The sequence below is a fragment of the Coregonus lavaretus genome (assembly GCF_964263955.1).
Source record: "Coregonus lavaretus genome assembly, chromosome: 24".
NCBI lineage: Eukaryota > Metazoa > Chordata > Actinopteri > Salmoniformes > Salmonidae > Coregonus > Coregonus lavaretus.
This window is the reverse complement of record NC_140011.1, coordinates 9,348,206-9,369,865: the sequence shown is the minus strand read 5'-3', so window position 1 is coordinate 9,369,865 and position 21,660 is coordinate 9,348,206. Positions and strand designations below refer to the sequence as shown.

Here is a 21,660-nt window from a genome sequence, read left to right as displayed (position 1 = left end):
AGAGCTCCGACTTTCCGACTTGAAGATCACTGACTTCATGATTTGACCTCATATTTTTCCGAGTTCCTAGTTTTTTTAAACTTGGCAATAGAAGCGCTCAGCATCTTGCGACCAGACAAGTGGGGCAACCTTATCGGGAACTGCTCTTTCCCCTATCTCCTCCGTGGGCGCGACTGAGGACAATAACGGAGCGCAATCCGAGATAATACCAGCCAAGCAGTCACGGGCCTCCGGTGGGACGGGGAAGAGAGTCTCGAACCTGGCTGACATCAATACCTTTGCGCGTTGATTGCGTTGCTATACACACTAAGAAATGTGGGTTCCTCAAGGGTACTTTGGGAAAGGTGATGGTTCTATGTGGAAACATAATTATTTAAATAACCCTTCGAGCTCTTCAATGGTTCTTTACAGTTCACAAAAGGGTTATTTGCTCTTTTAGTGATCATTAAAACGTAGGGGAGCGGCTCATAAGAATATTTTGGGGCAAGGTTTGCGACCAGCTCTTTTTGTGCAACCGTGAGTGAGAGTGTCATTCCAATTTATCTAATGTGTTGTGTTATGGCATTATATATGACTATGGCCAGTAAATATGGCCAGTAACGGTGTTTTGTGTTAATTGAGAACGGTTGCCTGATCAAGCCGTGGGTATCAAGTTTCCGTAGCTGTTCCAGAGTGAGTTCACTTCATTCACCTTGTCAATTAACACAATAATAACACCTAAGGAATTTTAGCAGTATGATATGGCTGACAAGAATATACAAAATAAAAAACGGTGGTTCTTCAAAATGATCTAGAAAGAATCTTTCAGATTGAGAAAGATTATTTATGGAACCGTTCTCCATAAAGTTATATAAAGATCCATAATAAAGGGTGCTATATAGCCCCAACAATGGTTGTAGCCATAGCGTAACCCGTTTTTGGTGCATTATAGAAAACATTTTAATGTTTCTTTTGGAACCTTGGGAAAGGTTTCTTTATAGCACCGTACAGGTTCCATTTAGAACCTTCAAAAAATTGCTCTGTATAGCACCAAAAGGGGTTCCGCTATGATTACATGCCAAATATCCCCTATCTGGCAGTATTTACATCCATTTTTTTGTGTGTATAGATCCGAAGGCACGTCCTCCCTCCTTCTCCTTTTGGAACAGCCTGTATGTAGTCACTCGCACTTATATTCACGGAGCGCACGAGGCAGGAGGCGGACTGAGGGCGTGAACGAAAGAGGAAGGGAGAACGGGAACGCCACCAGAGCGCGGGACAGCACACAGAGAGAAAGCCCTTTGAATTGAATTGAAAGAGATAGGCCTATCCATCCAGATTTATCCATCTCTAACCCACTCCTCAATCTCACTTTCTCCCGACAATCGGGTCTGTCCGATTGGCTTTATTCTCATTGACCTGATCCAAACCTGCTCCTCCGAGCTTTTTCCAGCTCCGAACCCTTCCGCCATTCACAAGTGATGTCCAAGAAACGACCGTCCGAAACGGGGTTACGGGTGTTACACCAGCAGGCTATGGCTTCACCAGGCAACATGGATTGCCTTGCTCGTTTCTCGCCGGATTGTGCTGAAATAGAATGAAGCTAGTTTGGGTTAAACGCGGAGTGAAGAGATGTCGGTACCGTTGTTGAAGATCGGTGTAGTGCTGAGCACCATGGCGATGATCACTAACTGGATGTCGCAGACGCTGCCCTCGCTGGTGGGGCTCAACACCACCAAGATCACCGCGGAGAGGGCAGGCTACCCGGACAGGAGTACCGGAGTAAGTGTCACCACAACTTTTCGCTTCTCGCGGCTTCATTTTGGCTGCATATTATTTTCTCAACTATTATTTTTCATTTTATTCGCTCTCATTGGTTCATTAATTATTAAACATATAAAAGAGCTTCTCTTAAAGCTCTTTTTTTTTTTTGGGATTGACAGGGTCACTAGTATTTTTTTATGTTGTGCTGTCTATATTTCCAGCGCTTGGCTGGCTTTCAGATCTTAAAGCAAATGGAATTTCAGAGGCATGATTGATATCGCATCTCTCAGCTTGATATCACTCGAGGGAGATGGAGAGAGAGATAGCCTAGTTGTAGGTTACTGTATTTTCGAGGTGGGGCGGGGGAGCGCGCTGAGAGGTGTAGGAGAACAAGGGAGCGCGGTGGAAACTGAGAGCGTTAATGGACTTGGATGCTGTCATTGATAAAACGCTGCAAGGTGAAAATTAATTGAAAAGGACATTTCGCAGCCAGACCTTTAAAGTGAAGACAGCTGTGTTCATATTTGTCCCCGGCATTCAGGCACCCTCAGTGGGGTCTCTGATTCTCTAAACATCGAATGAAAAGCGCACCAGATAAATCATTGGGTCCTGTTATTACTTGGGGTACAGGGCTTCTTCTCGTTGTATCTTTGTCAAGCACTATCTGACCTTTTGGTTAATCGAAGAAAATGTAATTATTATTAAACATAAATAGCTAACACTTTGTGAAATATTTTGTGAAACCTATAGAATGATTTTTCAATGTGATTTTACGCAATGAGGTTGAGTAAGAAACTATTCATAAAACGCACTCCTTCATGGTTTACATTTTTGGCAAAAAGCTATTTGATTAAAACATAAACAATTTCAATAATGTCTTAATATATATATATATATATATATATATATATATATATATATATATATATATATATATATATATATATATATATTATCTAGTCTAATATAAAGGCTGCACTGTAATGTAGGGGCGACATATTAGAGTATAATTTAACAATAACAATATAATTTGGCTGACCAGAATAAAAAACCCTGTATTGTTTTCCGAAAGGATTTACAAATGACCTTTCATGTTGAGAATGGTTCTTTATATCACCATACATGTTCCATTTAGAACCTTATTAGCATGGTTCTTTATTGAACCTTCAAAAAAGGGTTCTATATAGCACCAAAAAGGGTTCCGCTATGGTTACAAGCCAAATAACCCCTATCTGGTATTATTTAGAACCTTTATTGTCTTGTGTGTAGTTGAGCATCTACCTTTTCACTATATTCAGTCAATGCCTCTGTGAAGGGAATATGGAAAGGTTGCCAGTTGGCTTTAAACATTCAAATTAATTTACCACATTTTAAGTCAATTGTTGGTGATCTCTTTGGTTCCCTTTAGGGCTATAAGGTAGGGATGTATGTAGGGATAACTGAAACTGCATCCAAGCACTATCCATTCACTCTCAGCAGCCACCTGACATTTTACTCAGATTAATATTCACTATTGGAATAGGCTTCTCTTGCACCCTGGTCATGATGTACAGTCGAACTATGGATTGTGGAATGAGTGTGTGGATTCAGGATCAGGACGCTGTTGGCTTTTATGTACAGTAGTAATGAAAGTGCTATGATTTCAGATTAATCCTGCAGATATGTAATGGCTCAGGTATAGAGACTGAATGGAATGGAAGTGCAACGGTTTCAGATGAACAATGCAGATATGTATTGGCTATTTCCTATGTTCATGCCTGTAGATACATGTACAGATGGAGCAGGAGTCTTTGGCTGACAGGCTTTGTGATTACTAATTTCTAAGCTATCTGCATTCTAAAAAGTGCTGTGTTAAAAACAACCCAATTTGGGTAAATATTGGACGGAACACATATTGGGTTATTTTGACCTAGCCAGTTGGGTCACAAACAACCAATTGTTTTCTTTAAGTTGGGTTGTTGATGCTGGGTTATTGAGCTATGATCCACCCGGTCAGATCAGAAGACTAGAGGCGTGGCTTAGTAGTGCCGTGGCTTTCCGGTAGTTATCTTTGGCCAACCGTGAGAGTGAATGTCATTCCGGTTAATCAGTTCTGTTGTATTGTCAAATACTTATTAGGGTTGAGTCAGTGAAAGACTCGGTGGAGAATCGGCGAAGCTGTTGTCTGTCCTGCTGAGTTTTGATGTAAGTCTTTCCATGACAAGTTCAAGTTAGGATGTGTTAGTTATCCTGTGAGAGCTTTTGTTCTGTAAATACTGTGGTGTATTAGGATCCAAGCTCATGGCTATGTTGCAGAAGTGTGTAGGAGGGAGATTCCTACATGTGACAAGTGTGCAGGAGGGCATGAGACGAAGGAATGTGTAGTATCGGTGGAGAAAGTTGTGTGTTAGATGTGGCGGTATCTATGGGGCTGGAGATCGGAGATGTCCGGTGAGCCAAAGGCAGGTTGAGGTTGCCAGGGTCAGAGTAGTACAGAAAGTGTTATATGCTGAAACAGTGAAGAGAATGGTAGAGGAAGATGGGTACATGGTGAGGGATCCTGAGAGGATTTCTGTGAGTATGCAGAGACCAATAGAGAGGGATGTGAATAATATGTGCTTCAGTAAGGTCGGTTTCTAGCACCGTGGTTGTCAACTGTACTGCGAAATGGAGCGTGAGTAACAGAAAATAGAGGTTGTGGTGGCAGCTGCAGAGAAGTACTTGGGATTGTGAGGTTTTACTGCAGAAGATTTGCAGGGGGTGTTGAGTGGTAGTTATTTCCTCCCAGACCTTTGGCCTGGAGTAGGATTAGATAGGGTTAAATGGTAGAATGGGGTGGTGTTTTTTTTAGTGAGGGCTAATAGTTGGCAGGGTAATTTTCTTTTTCCTTTTTCCCAATTTTGTATTACCGGAAGTTAATGTAGGTAGGCCGTGACTGGCCTCAAACTCCAGTACAGTAGGTGGCAGTGTATGCACCTAAAAGTTGGATGCGACCCGCCAACCCAATCCCAACGAAGAAGAAGAAGAAGAGTCAGTGAAAGTAACTTGAATTGGACTTGTGATGATTTCTTGCATTTCTTCCGTCCAGAGGACACGGGCGCTCACAACCACGCACCTTGGGACAAGAACTGTGACTTGTTTTTCGCTCTGGAGCAGGGTGCCATCGAAGGGAGTGATGGTGTTAAGTGTTGAGGAGGATCAACTGAAATGGAAGATCCAGGTGTATGTGATGCCCGCCATTTGGTGCGACGCAGACCCAGTGGAGAGCGTGGTGAAACAGAGAAGAGACTGTCTGTCCTGCTGAGTTTTGATACAGAGTCTTTACCCGATAGCCATTGTTATCAACTGTACCGCAAAAATGGAATGTGAGTCACGGAAAATACATGTGGTGGCAGCTGCAGAGAAGTACTTGGCGTTACGAGATTTTACTGCAGAAGAGTTACAGGGAGTGTTGATTTGATAGTGTTCTGTCATCCCAGGCACTCGGCCTGGTGCAGGATTGGAAAGGGTTAAAATAGTGGAATGGTGTGTTTTTTTTTTTAATGAGGGTTAATAGTTGGCTCTTTTTTTTGTGTGTGTAAGCCTAATTAAGCTACCTACAAAAGTGTCCATGCTCAACCTTAACATGTGGTGACTATACAACAGAACAGATCAACTGGAATGACATTTACTCAAAAAAATTACTATCTGTAAGCCATGCCCTGACTAAGCCATGCCTCTAGTCTTCGGCTCTGACCTGGTGGATCATAGCTCAATAACCCAACTAAGTCAATCAAATGGATGGGTCAAAAATAACCCAACGTGTGTTCTGTCCACTATTTACCCAGCACTGGATTGTTTTTAACCCAGCATTTTTTTGAGTGTGGACAGAGATATGTCAATCAACACTGTTGTCAGATCCCTATCAGATTGTGGTTCATTGGTTGTGAGACCAGCATCAGCACCACATTCAGTATTCATTAATGACCTCACTGCATACCCAGTTTAGCCCAGTCTCAATGCAAACTGATTGGACTATGTTCATTGTTTAATCTTGACAATCTCACACCTCATACTCGTATTGTTAAATAGTTGGACACCAATAACTTTGATAATGTACACATACATGAGTATTCCGACATCTTGACCAGTTCGATTGGCTGCTGTTCCCCTCTGTTGCCATTTGATGATTGGATGGAGCGGGCTGGGAGGTTGGAGGAGTTCAACGATTCTCGTCATTGCCATATGTCCCCGTGCGTAATCCTGTGTTTGCATGCCTCCCACAGACAGACATTATGTAAGCGCTCATTGTGGAGAGAAAATAAACATGTAATAGTGAGGGTTTAACCACTCCAAATGGTGCGATACGTCACCACAAGCCTAGAGTGGATGTTTGAAATGTGCTGCCAAGCTAAGCCTATGCAGTCAGAGAGCAGGCGGGGATAGATGGGGTAGAATAAGTTATTTGTTCAACAAATCCCTGACAATTGGATTATAGGATGGATGCTTTTGTTATTCTCTTGTCTCATCTGTTTTTTCTGTTTTTTTCCCCCTCTCTATCTCTCTCCTCCAGGTGTTGCCAGCGAACCCAGAGGAGTCGTGGCAGGTGTACAGTTCAGCCCAGGACAGTGAGGGGAGGTGTGTGTGCACCGTGGTGGCACCGCAGCAGTCCATGTGTTCACGAGATGCCCGCACCAAACAGTTGAGGCAACTGCTAGAGAAGGTAACTACACTGAACAAAAATTTAAACGCAACATGCAACAATTTCAAACATTTTACTAAGTTTATATAAGGAAATCAGTCAATTGAAATACATTAATTAGGCCGTAATCTATGTATTTCACATGACTGGGAATAGAGATATGCCTCTGTTGGTCACAGATACCTTAAAAAATAAAGGTAGGGACGTGGATCAGAAAACCAGTCAGTATCTGGTGTGACCACAAGTTGTTCAGGATGTTGATCGTGGTCTATGGAATGTTGTCTCACTCCTCTTCAATGGCTTTGCGAAGTTGCTGGATATTGGCGGGAACTGGAACATGCTTTCGATCCAGAGCGACCCAAACATGCTCAATGGGTGACATGTCTGGTGAGAATGCAAGCCATGGAAGAACTGGGACATTTCTGGGACAGCTTCCAGGAATTGTGTTCAGATCCTTGCGACATGGGGCTGTGTATTATCATGCTGAAATGAATGGCATGACAATGTGCCTCAGGATCTCGTCACCGCTTCTCTGTGCATTCAAATTGTGTTCGTTGTCCGTAGCTTATGCCTGCCCATACCATAACCCCACCGCCACCATGGGGCACTCTGTTCACAACGTTGACATCAGCAAACTGCTCGCCCATACAACGGCATACACACTGTCTGTCATCTGCCTAGTACAGTTGAAACCGGGATTCATCACTTCTCCAGGGGCCATCGAAGGTGAGCATTTGCCCACTAAAGTTGGTTACGACGCCAAACTGCAGTCAGATCAACACCCTTGTGAGGACGACGATCACGCAGATGAGCTTCCCTGAGATGCTTTCTTACAGTTTGTGCAGAAATTCTTTGCTTGTGCAAACCCACAGTTTCATCAGCTGTCCGTGTGGATGGTCTCAGACGATCCTGCTGGTGAAGGTGCCGGATGTGGAGGTCCTGGGCTAGCGTGGTTACACGTGGTTGTGAGGCCGGTTGGATGTAATGCCAAATTCTCTAAAACGACGTTGGAGGTGGCTTATGGTAGAGAGATGAACATTCAATTATCTGGCAACAGCTCTGGTGGACATTCCTGCAGTCAGCATGCCAATTGCGCGCTCCCTCAAAACTTCAGACATCTGTGGCATTGTGTTGTGTGACAAAACTGCACATTTTAGAGTGGCATTTTATTGTCCCCAGCACAAGATGCAGCTGTGTAATGATCATGCTGTTTAATCAGCTTCTTGATATGCCATACCTGTCAGGTGGGTGGATTATCTTGGCAAAGGAGAAATGCTCACTAACAGTGATGTAACAAATTTGTTCCCAAAATTTGAGAGATATGCTTTTTGTGCGTATAGAAAATGTCTAATCTTTTATTTCAGCTCATGAAACATGGAACCAACACTTTACATGTTGTGATTACATTTTTGTTCAGTATATTATTACTTAATGTCCACAGCAACACCAACCAATGGCCTGTCAAGTCTTACCTCACAGACTCAAGAGTAATTATTCAACTCACCCAGACAAGGCACTACTGCAGCATCCTGCTTGAACTTGTTCATCCCAAATCTCTCCCCCAGAAAAAGTTATTGGGTTATTTAGCATTGTTTTCTTTAACATTTGTTGACAATACAACAGAACAGTTAAACCGGAATGACTTTTCCTCTCACGGGTGGCCAAAAATAACAATCTGCAAGCCACGCCCCTACTAAGACACACCTCCAGTCTTCTTATCTGACCTGATGGATCATAGCTCAATAACCTAGCATCAACAACCCAACTTGGGTTGTTTGTGACTCAACTGACTGCGTCAAAATAACCCAACATGCGTTCTGTCCAATATTTACCCAAATTGAGTGTAGCTACACTGTAAAACCATGCAACATGTGACACGTTTATAACTTAAACGTCAGTGTTTAAAACTTAAACATTAGGCATTTAGATTTGCCAATAAGTGTTCTCATAAACACAGGCGTTTAGAATGCAAGATTAAACATGATAGTCATCTTTTCCCAGTCTGCTTCCAACCAGAAGAACACCTATATCTCCTAAGTGTTCAGATTTTATAAACTAGTGTTTACTTTCCAATCGTCCTGTTTAGAGTGCATTTAGTGATTAGAAATTGATGGAACTTGCCATGCCTTTTATTCAGATCAGTGTTAGGAATGTCTGTCACCTTACCTACATTTCAGCACAAGTGAATAAGACCTTTGATTAAATAAATATTTTCAATCACATGGTGTTGTTGTTACTCAACTGTGTTGAATTCATTTCTGTTAACTCTCTCTGAGTGAAAAAGACGTGGGAAGGGTTTCATGATCATATTTCCCAGCATGCTTTGTTCTAGGTAGATTTTTAGAGTAGTTTGTTTTAATATCTATGTTTCCTCATACAAATTGATTGATTAATTGATCTTATACTATACAAAGATAAATAACTAATAACTAATCCAGTCTGTAAGGGTTTGGATTTATTGTACCCATTGCTGAGATGGTTGTTCCAGTTTAGATGGTTTAGGTAGTCTCCTTTGTTGGATCCTTCACCATAACAGTCATTCTGAGTGCAGGTTGTGGGTGATAAAATATTATGATTGTTGGATGTTCTCCCTCTGGTTTGATTTTGATAGCAGTTATATATCGCTTCTCAAACTTGTGTGTTGTGACTTGTGGGTATTATGAGGCCTGTGAGCCAGGATTTTCAGATGCCGATGGCCAGGATAGCTGATTGCCTTATAAAATGTGGTCATAAAGGTTTTACTTTCACTTAGGCGGTCACTTCAGGATTATACGTTTTTGAATGCAACAACCATGTATGTCTCTGTCACTAACAAACACAGTCGTATGTGGGTATTTCTCACATTCATTCGAAAGGTATGCTGGGAAATATGCAAATATAGCTTTACACCCTACAGCAGGGCTCTCCAACCCTGTTCCTAAAGAGCTACCGTCCTATAGGTTTTCGCTCCAACCCTAATCTAGTGCACCTGATTCTAATAATTAGCTAGTTGATAAGATGAATCAGGTCAGTTACAACTTGGGTTGGAGTGAAAACCTACAGGAGGGTAGCTCTCCAGGAACAGGGTTGGAGAGCCCTGTCCTACAGTGTTAAAACAACATCCCAGTGTTTATAACCTAAACACCTTGTGCTGAATAAACGTGTTCATGTGTTTACAAAGTGTTAGAGCAAATAAACATGTTCTGGTATGTAGAATCTAAACACTGTGATGCATTTTCATTGAAATTCTAAATGCCTTTAGGTGTTAAAAGTGTTTAGTTGTGTTCAGATCCTAAACACTTGATTTTATAGTGTAGCTATACAGAATGGTTGGCACGCACGCACGCACGCACGCACGCACGCACGCACGCACGCACGCACGCACGCACGCACGCACGCACGCACGCACGCACGCACGCACGCACGCACGCACGCACGCACGCACGCACGCACGCACGCACGCACGCACGCACGCACCTACCTGCGGGCCCCATCATCATCCACCCTGTTGTTCATAAGACTAGAATGGGAACCGGGAACCAGTCAGCCACTAATGAGTTCCCTGGAAACCTCAGGCAGGAAGCAGGCATTATGGGAGTCACTATTACATCACTGTACACTAGCCAAACAACACCACAGATGATGCAACCCAGCTCAATGCATATACAGTACAGCAGGGTTTTACAAACTCGGTCCTGGGGCTCCCCTGGGTGCACGTTTTGGTTTTTACCCTAGCACTACACCGCCGATTCAAATAACCAACTCATCATCAAGCTTTGATTATTTGAATCAGCTGTATAGTGCTAGGGCAAAAACCAAAACGTGCCCCCGGGGGACAAAACTGAGTTTGGAAAACCCTGCAGAACAGTGCTTAGAGAGGGAACAATTATAAAATGTTTGTGGTATTTATGATGCAAGGTTTGTGCTGGTTTGGCTAGCAAAGGGTTAGGCTAATCTCAAAATAACCCAGAGTGTATTAGAACAGTTGGCGAGTGTCCATATTATTGAACAAGCTGCCAATAAGTATAACTGATGCATAACAATCTCTCTTGCGTAGACTAAGTGATTTGTTGTCCAGTCACGTCTGTGGAGTTGTCTGTGGCATACAATAGGCAACTAATAATGCATTGCATTATTATGGACAAGTATAGAAATAGAGTACAATACAATTGGACATAACAACATCACCTACTAGAGAGGATCAGGCCCTTTCTCGTCTCACCAATTAGTACCAATCACTGATTTCACACGAAGCTAAGACGTGTTCTGCAGAAGTCAGACTCTGAGCCCAGACCATAGAAATATCATGACTAGAATGGGCATTCCCATTCAAGTCGATGTTCTGTGATGAATGAATCGGTGGCCATGTTGAGTGTAGGCATACCCATCTCCATATCTTCCCTGTTCTCCCCTGTGTAGGTCCAGAACATGACCCAGTCCATCCAGGTGCTGGACCAGCGGACCCAGAGAGACCTGCAGTACGTGGAGAAAATGGAGGTGCAGCTGAGGGGTCTGGAGACCAAGTTCAGACAGGTGGAGGAGAGCCACAAGCAGAACATTGCCAAGCAATACAAGGTACAGCAGCAGACCAGCATACCTAAACCTATGTGGGCTATCACCATCACCATCACCACCACCACTCATCTGATAAAAACCACCTCCATCCACCATGGATCGGTTTATGTGTGTGCCCACTGCCCACTCTGGATATGGTCCAGCATCAGATGATGAACAACGACATTCTCACTCAAAAAGTATTTGAAAAAATAGTAGGGTGCTGGATCCTCACAGATAATCAATGGAGTGCACTCCCAAAAATGCAATTTCAATACTTCTCTATTATCCATGCATGTTTAATCAATGGTTAATGAATGAGTATTGATATTGAACCATTGGAGTGCTGTATATTTCCTTTTTCTATGGTTCACCATTACCAACCTCGTCTAGAGAGCTTTTTATATTCTCTAGGAAAAGCTCTCAGAATTTAATGCATCAGTATGTATCAAAATTAACTTTTGAATAGTAACATTTTGAATTCTCTCTTACTGAAAAACAGTCTTCTTCCTCCACAACAATAACCGTTATTACAACAACTACCACTGCAACAAATACTACTACTACTACTACTACTAATACTAGTAACGATAATGAATTCTAGTGTATGAGCTGGTACTGGTGGGATTCTGGACCATTCAGTGGGCACATGCAAAAACTATCATCAACCAGATATTCATTCATTGCTTAGCTCTCCTTCCTTCCTTCCTTCCTTCCTTCCTTCCTTCCTTCCTTCCTTCCTTCCTTCCTTCCTTCCTTCCTTCCTTCCTTCCTTCCTTCCTTCCTTCCTTCCTTCCTTCCTTCCTTCCTTCCTTCCCTCCCTCCCTCCTCCCTCTGCTCCCTGTTAAATGATTATCAACAATGCAAATTAAGCACCACATAGTTTTTTTATTGATTGAGTTGACTAATCAATGAGAGAGTAGATCCACCTGTAAGTCATAGCTAACCAACTACCCCTTTTAAACCACATAATCATAAGCTACACCTGCACATTGATGTTACTTTCCTGGCACTCTGAAAAATAGATACATTTTGTACATCTTTGGACATATTATACATCTCCACATAAACAGCAGTGTCGATGACAATTTCGAAACAACTATTTCCACCTCCTGCATTCCTTTCGGAGTGTCTACATTTCCAATGCATGTCCCCCACCTTCATATCATGAATGCAAAATCAAAGCCTGCTTAACATACTCTCTAATCCAGTGTGTATTACTGTGTGCGTTGTTTTGTGTCTGTTAGATAGGTTAGTGAGCTAGATGTCAACAGTGTGTTATGTTCTTGCTTGCAGGGCTAACTTTAGGACATGTAAAGAGAGAAGAAGGGGCAGGTCAATCCCATGTTCCACCTGAACTGGGCTACCACAGTACTGAGCATCAAACAGTTTATGATTTACCTTTAGCACCATTAGTACTACAACTAAGAAACCCCACCTATCGCCTTTCCCAACCAGCCAGCCTACCTACCTATCTGCCTACCACTGATCACTTCCTGCATGTTACTGTTACAACATTTTCCATACAAAAGCTTTTTCAAAAGTAAAAATTGAGTTATTTACAATGATTAATATTGTTATTATTATTATTATTATTATTATTATTATTATTATTATTATTATTATTATTAGTATTATTATTATTATTACTATTACTATTATTATTATTATTATTATTATTATTATTATTATTATTATTATTGTTCTTTTACTTTAGTTTTTTGTCTATGTATATTTGGTTACTAAAGACTACAACGTACTTATAAACATTAGTGATAATAAAATCCCAAACCCTTTGTTGTGTGTGACATGTAAAAGCATGTAACTTTTAAAGATGTTGCATTTTAAACGATGATGACCAATAAAGAGCTTTCCCAATTGTTTTCTGGTGTACTGAGAGCTTGTGTTTAACGCAACGGCTCGTCTGCATCAGGATGGAGCCTCTGCTAGCTCGCCGATACGGTGGAACACACACTGGGTTTGTTCACTCAGACACACACATACACAGGTACAAACATTGTACACCCACAAACACTATCAAACAGGGTGTTGTTACAGAGTTGTGAATTGTCAGAGAGTCAGAGTAGGGAAGGCTAGAGTAGTCAGGGCCAGAAAGGTGTTTTCTCATTTTTTTTTTTTTACTTTTTTGGAGTTTCTTCTTTTTTGTCGCCAAGCATGACACTGAACCCAGTTTATTTGAATCCTTTCAGGCCATAAAAGTGAAAATGGAGGAGCTTAGGCCGTTGATACCCGTGTTGGAGGAGTACAAGGCCGATGCCAAATTGGTATTGCAGTTTAAGGAAGAGGTCCAGAATCTGACGTCAGTTCTAAGCGAGCTCCAGGAGGAGATGGGAGCCTATGACTACGAGGAACTCCACAGCAGAGTGTCAAATCTTGAGGAGAGACTCCGAGCATGCATGCAAAAATTAGGTAGGCTGAGAAAGTTTCTGACACACACTCACACGCTATGGCTGCGTTTACACAGGCAGCCCAATTCAGATATTTTGCCAATAATTGGTCTTTTGACCAATCAGATCAGATCTTTTGTCAATAATTGGGCAAAAGATCAGAATTGGCTGTCTGTGTAAACACAGCCTTTACACATTTCTATTGTTCATGGACAAGTTCTTTATAGTTTTAGACTAAAGTTAGAGCTTCGGGCACATGTAGTACTCACCTCAGAAACATTCAACATCAAGGCATACAATGTACGCAATTGATACACCTTAAAAGAAACACACAATCCTTATTTTAACTCATTGGAACACACCTTAGCTTCTTTGGAAATCTCATGAGCAGACATACTATTACATACATTTGATCTATGCATTATGCAGTCAGGTCCATCAATATTTGGACATTGACCAAGTTATTATTATTTTAGCTGTCTACCACAGCATATTGGAGTTGAAATTAAATACTGAATGTGAACTGAAAGTGCAGACTTTCAGCTTTAATTTGAGGGTATTTACATCCAAATCGGGTGAACGGTGTAGGAATTGCAGCACTTTTTATATGTGGTCCCTCCCTTTTTAAGGGACCAAAAGTAATTGGACAATTGGCTGCTCAGCTGTTCCATGGCCTGGTGTGTGTTATTCCCTCATTAGTTCATTTACAAGTAAGCAGAAAAAAGGTCTAGAGTTTATTTAAAGTGTGGCATTTGCATTTGGAATCTGTTGCCGTTAACCCTCAATTTGAAGTTCAAAGAGCTGTCACTGCCAGTGAAGCAAGCCATCATTAGGCTGAAAGATCTAAACAAACCCATCAGAGAGATAGCAAAAACATTAGGTGTGGCCAAATCAACTATTTTGTACATTCTTAAAAAGAAAGAACGCACTGGTGAGCTCAGGAACACCAAAAGACCCGGAAGACCATGGAAAACAACTGTGGTGGATGACAGAATAATTATTTCCCTGGTGAAGAAAAACCCCTTCACAACAGTTGGCCAGATCAAGAATACACTCCAGGAGGTCGGTGTATCTGTGTCAAAGTAAACAATCAAGAGAAGACTTCACCAGAGTTTATACAGAGGGTTTACCACAAGATGTAAACCATTGGTAAGCCTCAAAAACAGGAAGTCCAGATTAGAGTTTGCCAAAAAAACATCTAAAAAAGCCTGTAGAGTTCTGGAACAACATCTTACGGACAGATGAGACAAAGATCAACTTGTACCAGAATGATGGGAGGAGAAGAGTATGGAGAAGGGAAGGAACTGCTCATGATCCGAAGCATACCACCTCATCTGTGAAGCATGGTGGAGGTAGTGCCTCCCGAGTGGCGCAGTGGTCTAAGGCCACTAGAGATCCTGGTTCGAATCCAGGCTCTGCTGTAGCCGGCCGCAACCGGGAGACCCATGGGGCGGCGCACAATTGGCCCAGCGTCGTCCAGTGTAGGGGAGGGAATGGCCGGTAGGGATGTAGCTCAGTTGGTAGAGCATGGCGTTTGCAACGCCATGGTTGTGGGTTCGTTTCCCATGGGGCCAGTATGAAAAAATAAAAATTAAATAATGTATGCACTCACTAACTGTAAGTCGCTCTGGATAAGAGAGTCTGCTAAATGACTAAAATGTAAAATGTAAATGTAGTGTTATGGCTGCCAATGGAACTGGTTCCCTTGTATTTATTGCTGATGTGACTACTGACAAAAGCAGCAGGATGAATTCTGAAGTGTTTAGGGCTATATTATCTGCTCAGATTCAGCCAAATGCTTCAAAACTCATTGGACGGCGCTTCACAGTGCAGATGGACAATGACCCGAGGAATACTGGAAAGCAACCCAAAACTTTTTTAAGGCAAAGAAGTGGAATGTTCTGCAGTGGCCAAGTCAATCACCTGACCTGAATCCAATTGAGCATACATTTCACTTGCTGAAGGCAAAACTGAAGCCAAAACGCCACAAGAACAAGCAGGAACTGAAGACCGCTGCAGTAAAGGCCTGGCAGAGCATCACCAGGGAAGAAACCCAGCATCTGGTGATGTCTATGGGTTCCAGAGTTCAGGCAGTCATTCACTACAAAGGATTTGCAACCAAGCATTAAAACTCACAAGTGAATTTATGATTGTTAGTTTGTCCAATTACTTTTGAGCTCCTAAAATTGCGGGACTATGTCTAAAATGGTTGTAATTCCTACACGCTTCATACACTAATTTTGACAAAACCCTTAAATTAAAGATGGAAGTCTACACTTAAAGCACATCTTGATTGTTTCCTTTCAAATCCATTGTGGTGGAGTACAGAGCCAAAATGATGCAAATTGTGTCACTGTCCAAATACTTATGTACCTGACTGTATGTATCTTTCACACAGGTGTTTCAAAACACCTGTTTCTCAATATTCTACAGGCCCATCTTTGTTTAGTCCCATTTTACACTCATTATCCCATATGTTTGCCTCAATCTAGCCTCTGGTTAGCCAATTAGCCAATGTGATATAGGTGAATTTGATTGACAACATAGATGAGTTGTATGCACAACTTATGCCCAATTTGAGGTGTGATTAACTTATTCATAAACGTATTCTGTCACACATATGCTAAACACACACACACTACTCTCTGTAACATACACACTCTCCCTCATTTTCTATTTCATGTTCTCTATCTCCCCCCCCCCCTATTTGGGACACACACGAGATCAATCCACATGCAAAGCCTCTTATCTATGTAGAGTTCTGTGAGGATGAAGAGAAACAACTGCAGGAGACAGTCCACCCAGTATAGTTACGAAATAATGACATTAAATGATTTTACAGCTTTTTAATGGACATTCCAAAGCCAGAAAAAAGTGAACATTCAATTTCCAAAACATTGGAAGTATTCCACTATCTCTGTCAGGTCCACATTGGGTAGACATCAATAGAAAAATAGGAAATTACTATGAAATAATTAAATGTACCGTATATCATCTCATCTCTGCTCAGGCAGTAGCAGACAAACAGCCAGACAATGTTCTCTCTGCTCCCCAAACTGTAGGCCTACTGTCTTTAGTCATCTTATTTAGCTAGGCTAGCCTGCCTATGTATGCTGCAGAGCTGTCGGACCAAATCGTTTTACTAGTTCTTCAAAGTAGTAGGCATACTTTCACGAACTGTCTCTATCACGCTCTCTCTTCGTTGTGTTGTGTACTTTCTTCTCTCATGCGGTCTGTGTGTATCTAATGTAACGTAGCAGGCGTAAAAGTGTATCCTAGTGATGGGTTGTTTGGCTCCCTGATTTGCATACTGTTACTACTGCTTTTTGAGCTCAAAACAATGTTTTTCTTCAGATAAGTTACAAAATAATTCTCTAAAGAGGGTGAATCCTCACTGCAGAAACAATAAAGAGTAGGGAGAGCGCATCAATCTGGTCCACGCAGATTTTGTCAGTGCCTAAAAACATCTAATAATTTGCCCCCCCCAAATACATTTTTTCACTCGCTTTTCACAATCTGACATAATGGTAGCCTACCTTTTGGGCTTTACATTGGAGATTTGCATTTTTTTCATTGTTTTACATCAATTTTTAAGCCAAATGAGCCGGCTCACCGAAAATACTCAGAATGTACATCAATAGTGTATCCATCGCTGTGCGAGCCGCAATGGATTATGGTCATTGTAGTTAATTACCATGTTTCTACGCTGAACTAGGTTGAATATTTGCTTAATGAAAACTATAACTCCCTTCAGCCCAGCGTCCCACTCTCTCGTGAATTATTTGATTTCTCTCTAGAGAAACAGCGAGTTGGGCTCAGAAAAAAACAGAACTAAATGGAATTCACACACACACAGCCACTGAACGCATTATGCAGCCACTCACACAGGAAACACAGGACACTCATACTCATTGGGACTGACCTGAGCAAGGTAAACAACTAGGTTTGCATCAGAAAACAGCAAATGGAGGGGGGAGAGAGAGGGAGAGAGTGGGGAGAGAATAAGAGACAAAGAAAAATGCAAAATCATAGAGCGACTGACAGAGAGAGAGCGACTCCGGAAATGAGAGACAGGAGGGAGTGATGGAGAGGGACATAGGGAATGAGTGAGCATGACAGAGTGAAGGATAAATAGTGAAGGAGACAGGTAAAGGGAGAGAAAGAGAGCTAGAGAGAGAGAGAGAAGGTGAGTTAGAGCTAGATAGAGAGTGCGATAGAGAGAGAGACAGATGGATAGAGATAGAGAGACAGCTGAAGGAGAGCGAGAGATAGCGAGAATGGATTGCTGAAGGCCTTTCCTTCAGGCTGTTTTGTGGTAGAGAGAGTAACAGCGCTGTGACATTGGGGACACAATGGCCATCCATCACAGGGACATGGCATCTCACAGGGATATAATCAAATAAATAAATCACCCTGTAGTGCTCCTGGCTCTGGTTGTGCCGGTGACGTTCTGCATGACAGGGCGAGACGTGCAGCAGCTCCTTTCAGACCTGGGTTTAAATACTATTTGATATAATTTCAAATTCTTTAGCTGGGCTTGATTGAGCTAGACAAGTTGCAAAAGTGCAAACCCCGCCCATCTGGCACTTCATGCAGGCTAAAGCAAACACAATTTTTTGTGTAATATTTTAAATAGTATCTGAACCCAAGTCTGACTCCTGTGTGTGACATCACAGGCAGTGGAACGACACCATCACGTACTGATGGATAGAGCAGAAAGGCAATCTCACTTAGCTCCCCAGGCACCTACAGCTCTCTCTCTTTCACTGCTACACCTAGCCCCGAGATACCTATATCTCCCTCTCTATCACTGCTTCACATAGCCCCCAGACACATCTTTCTCCATCACTCTCCTTCTCCCTTTCTCTCTTATTCTCTCTCTCAAACACACAGTCACTCTTTCCCTCCCTCCCCCTCTCTCTCTCTCTCTCTCTCTCTCTCTCTCTCTCTCTCTCTCTCTCTCTCTCTCTCTCTCTCTCCCTCTCTCTCTCTCTCTCTCTCCCTCTCTCTCTCTCTCTCTCTCTCTCTCTCTCTCTCTCTCTCTCTCTCTCTCTCTTTTCTATTCTCTATATTTACACTCTTAGAAAAAAAGGTTCTATCTACAACCTAAAAGGGTTCTTCGGCTGCCCCCATAGGAGAACCCTTTGAAGAACCCTATTTGGTTCCAGCTAGAACTCTTTCCACAGAGGGTGCTACATGCAACCCAAAAGGGTTCTACCTGGAACCAAAAATGGGTTCTACCTGGAATCAAAAAGGGTTATCCTATGGGGACAGCCGAATAACCATGTGGTACCCTTTTTTCTAAGTGTATACATTACATCATGGCTATATCTTCCACTTTATCACTGCTGTCCTTTCTCTTTCTCTCTCTATGTCTCAGTAGACAATCCTCCTACTCTCTCCTATAGTCCTTCTCTCTGACCCCAGCTCAGTATATAAAACCTAAAGGTAATAAAACCAGTCTTCTCTATCTCTGAAATATCTCTGTCCCCTTCACACTAGGATCAGGCTGTTCCCTCTCTTATGTGTCCACATTCATTCACTGATTTGATCATCCTCAAATCATCATTGCATTCCACAATGTCTGACTGATGGTGTTTGGGTAATTTCAATTCTATAGTCTAGTAGTGATTTACATGAGATTTCCCCTAGTCTAAGTCTGGTTGGCTGGAGCCATATTCAGGCCAATAGGGGATTAGATTAGACCTCATGTGCATATCTCTCCCAGAGGTCCAGACCAAAAGGTAATCAAATAAAATAAAATGTTATTTGTCAAATGCGCCGAATACAACAGGTGTAGACCTTACAGTGAAATGCTTATTTACAAACCCTTAACAAACAATGCCGTTTTAAGAAATAATACCTAAAAATAAAATAAAAGTTACAAATAATTAAAGAGCAGCAGTAAAATAACAATAGCGAGGCTATATTTTTAGGGCCTTCCTCTGACACCGCCTGGTATAGAGGTCCTGGGTGGCAGGAAGCTTGGCCCCAGTGATGTACTGGGCCGTATGCACTACCCTCTGTAGTGCCTTGCGGTCGGAGGCCGAGCAGTTGCCATACCAGGCAGTGACGCAACCAGTCAGGATGCTCTCGATGGTACAGCTGTAGAACCTTTTGAGGATCTGAGGACCCATACCAAATATTTTCAGTCTCCTTAAGGGGAATAGGTTTTGTCTTGCCCTCTTCACGACTGTCTTGGTGTGCTTGGACCATGTTAGTTTGTAGGTTATATGGACACCAAGGAACTTGAAGCTCTCAACCTGCTCCACTACAGCCCTGTCTATGAGAATGGGGGCGTGCTCGGTCCTCTTCTTTTTCCTGTAGTCCACAATCATCTCCTTTGTCTTGATCACGTTTAGGGAGAGGTTGTCCTGGCACCACACGGCCATGTCTCTGACCTCCTCCCAATAGGCTGTCTTATCGTTGTCGGTGATCAGGCCTACCACTGTTGTGTCATCGTAAAACGTAATGATGGTGTTGGAGTCATGCCTGGCCATGCAGTCATGGGTGAACAGGGAGTACAGGAGGGGACTAAGCACGCACCCCTGAGGGGCCCCCGTGTTGAGGATCAGTGTGGCAGACGTGTTGTTACCTACCCTTACCACCTGGGGGCGGCCCGTCAGAAAGTCCAGGATCCAGTTGCAGAGGGAGGTGTTTAGTCCCAGGGTCCTTAGCTTAGTGATGAGGTTTCAGGGCACTATGGTGATGAACGCTGAGCTGTAGTCAATGAATAGCATTCTCACATAGGTGTTCCTTTTGTCCAGGTGTGAAAGGGCAGTGTGGAGTGTAATAGAGATTGCATCATCTGTGGATCTGTTGGGGCGGTATGCAAATTGGAGTGGGTCTATGGTTTCTGGGATAATGGTGTTGATCTAAAGATTATTACTATAGTCTGGTACTCCCACCAAAGTATTATGTAAGGGGCTGCTAGTATTGGTGCTTGTTTGCACATGTGATGTTGTGTTTGTCTCGCTGCTGCAGATGTTTTCAAAGTGTGACTGTGAAAAAGGAATACAGTTGTCATAGAAATTGTGAGGGGTGAAGATGGACATGTGAGAGAGACTGAGGGTGGTGAAATGAAAAGAAGGAGCAAAAATCTAATCTGGATTCTATGACTCCATCACATAACTGCATTTCACAACCACTTTAGTGCCAGACAGAGAATTGGAGAAGGAGGGAGCGAGCGGGATAAAGGAATAGAGAGAAGCATAGAGAGAGAAGCATAGAGAGAGAGAAGCATAGAGAGTGAGGCATAGAGAGAGAGAAGCATAGAGAGAGAGACGCATAAAGAGAGAAGCATAGAGAGAGAGAAGCATAGGGAGAGAGAAGCATAGGGAGAGAAGCATAAAGAGAGAGAAGCAAAGAGAGAGAAGCATAGAGAGAGAAGCATAGAGAGAGAGACGCATAGAGCGAGAGAAGCATAGAGAGAGAGAAGCATAGAGAGAGAAGCATAGAGAGAGAGAAGCATAGAGAGAGAAGCATAGAGAGAGAAGCATAGAGAGAGAAGCATAGAGAGAGAAGCACAGAGAGAGAGAAGCATAGAGAGAGAGAAGCATAGAGAGAGAGAAGCATAGAGAGAGAAGCATAGAGAGAGAGAAGCATAGAGAGAGAGAGAGAGAAGCATAGAGAGAGAATTAGACCTTTTAAATTGTTATATACAGTGGGGAAAAAAAGTATTTAGTCAGCCACCAATTGTGCAAGTTCTCCCACTTAAAAAAATGAGAGAGGCCTGTAATTTTCATCATAGGTACACGTCAACTATGACAGACAAAATGATTTTAAAAAATCCAGAAAATCACATTGTAGGATTTTTAATGAATTTATTTGCAAATTATGGTGGAAAATAAGTATTTGGTCACCTACAAACAAGCAGGATTTCTGGCTCTCACAGACCTGTAACTTATTCTTTAAGAGGCTCCTCTGTCCTCCACTCGTTACCTGTATTAATGGCACCTGTTTGAACTTGTTATCAGTATAAAAGACAACTGTCCACAACCTCAAACAGTCACACTCCAAACTCCACTATGGCCAAGACCAAAGATCTGTCAAAGGACAACAGAAACAAAATTGTAGACCTGCACCAGGCTGGGAAGACTGAATCTGCAATAGATAAGCAGCTTGGTTTGAAGAAATCAACTGTGGGAGCAATTATTAGGAAATGGAAGACATACAAGACCACTGATGATCTCCCTCGATCTGGGGCTCCACGCAAGATCTCACCCCGTGGGGTCAAAATGATCACAAGAACGGTGAGCAAAAATCCCAGAACCACACGGGGGGACCTAGTGAATGACCTGCAGAGAGCTAGGACCA

General features: G+C 42.4%; 1 protein-coding gene across 2 annotated transcripts in view; it reads left to right on the top strand.

The window, feature by feature from the left end:
• Positions 1–21,660, top strand: part of LOC311099782 (noelin-like) — a gene marked incomplete at both ends in the record, with an annotated part of 56,971 nt that overhangs the window by 19,380 nt on the left and 15,931 nt on the right. Inside the window, 4 exons of one of the 2 annotated variants that reach the window (XM_084140528.1) lie at positions 1,612–1,761; positions 6,275–6,424; positions 10,802–10,957; positions 13,147–13,366. In XM_084140528.1, the coding sequence (XP_083996654.1) occupies positions 1,612–1,761; positions 6,275–6,424; positions 10,802–10,957; positions 13,147–13,366 (676 nt within the window). Of the gene's footprint in view, positions 1–1,611; positions 1,762–6,274; positions 6,425–10,801; positions 10,958–13,146; positions 13,367–21,660 lie in introns of those variants that run through there. The other variant, XM_084140529.1, reaches the window with a different exon arrangement.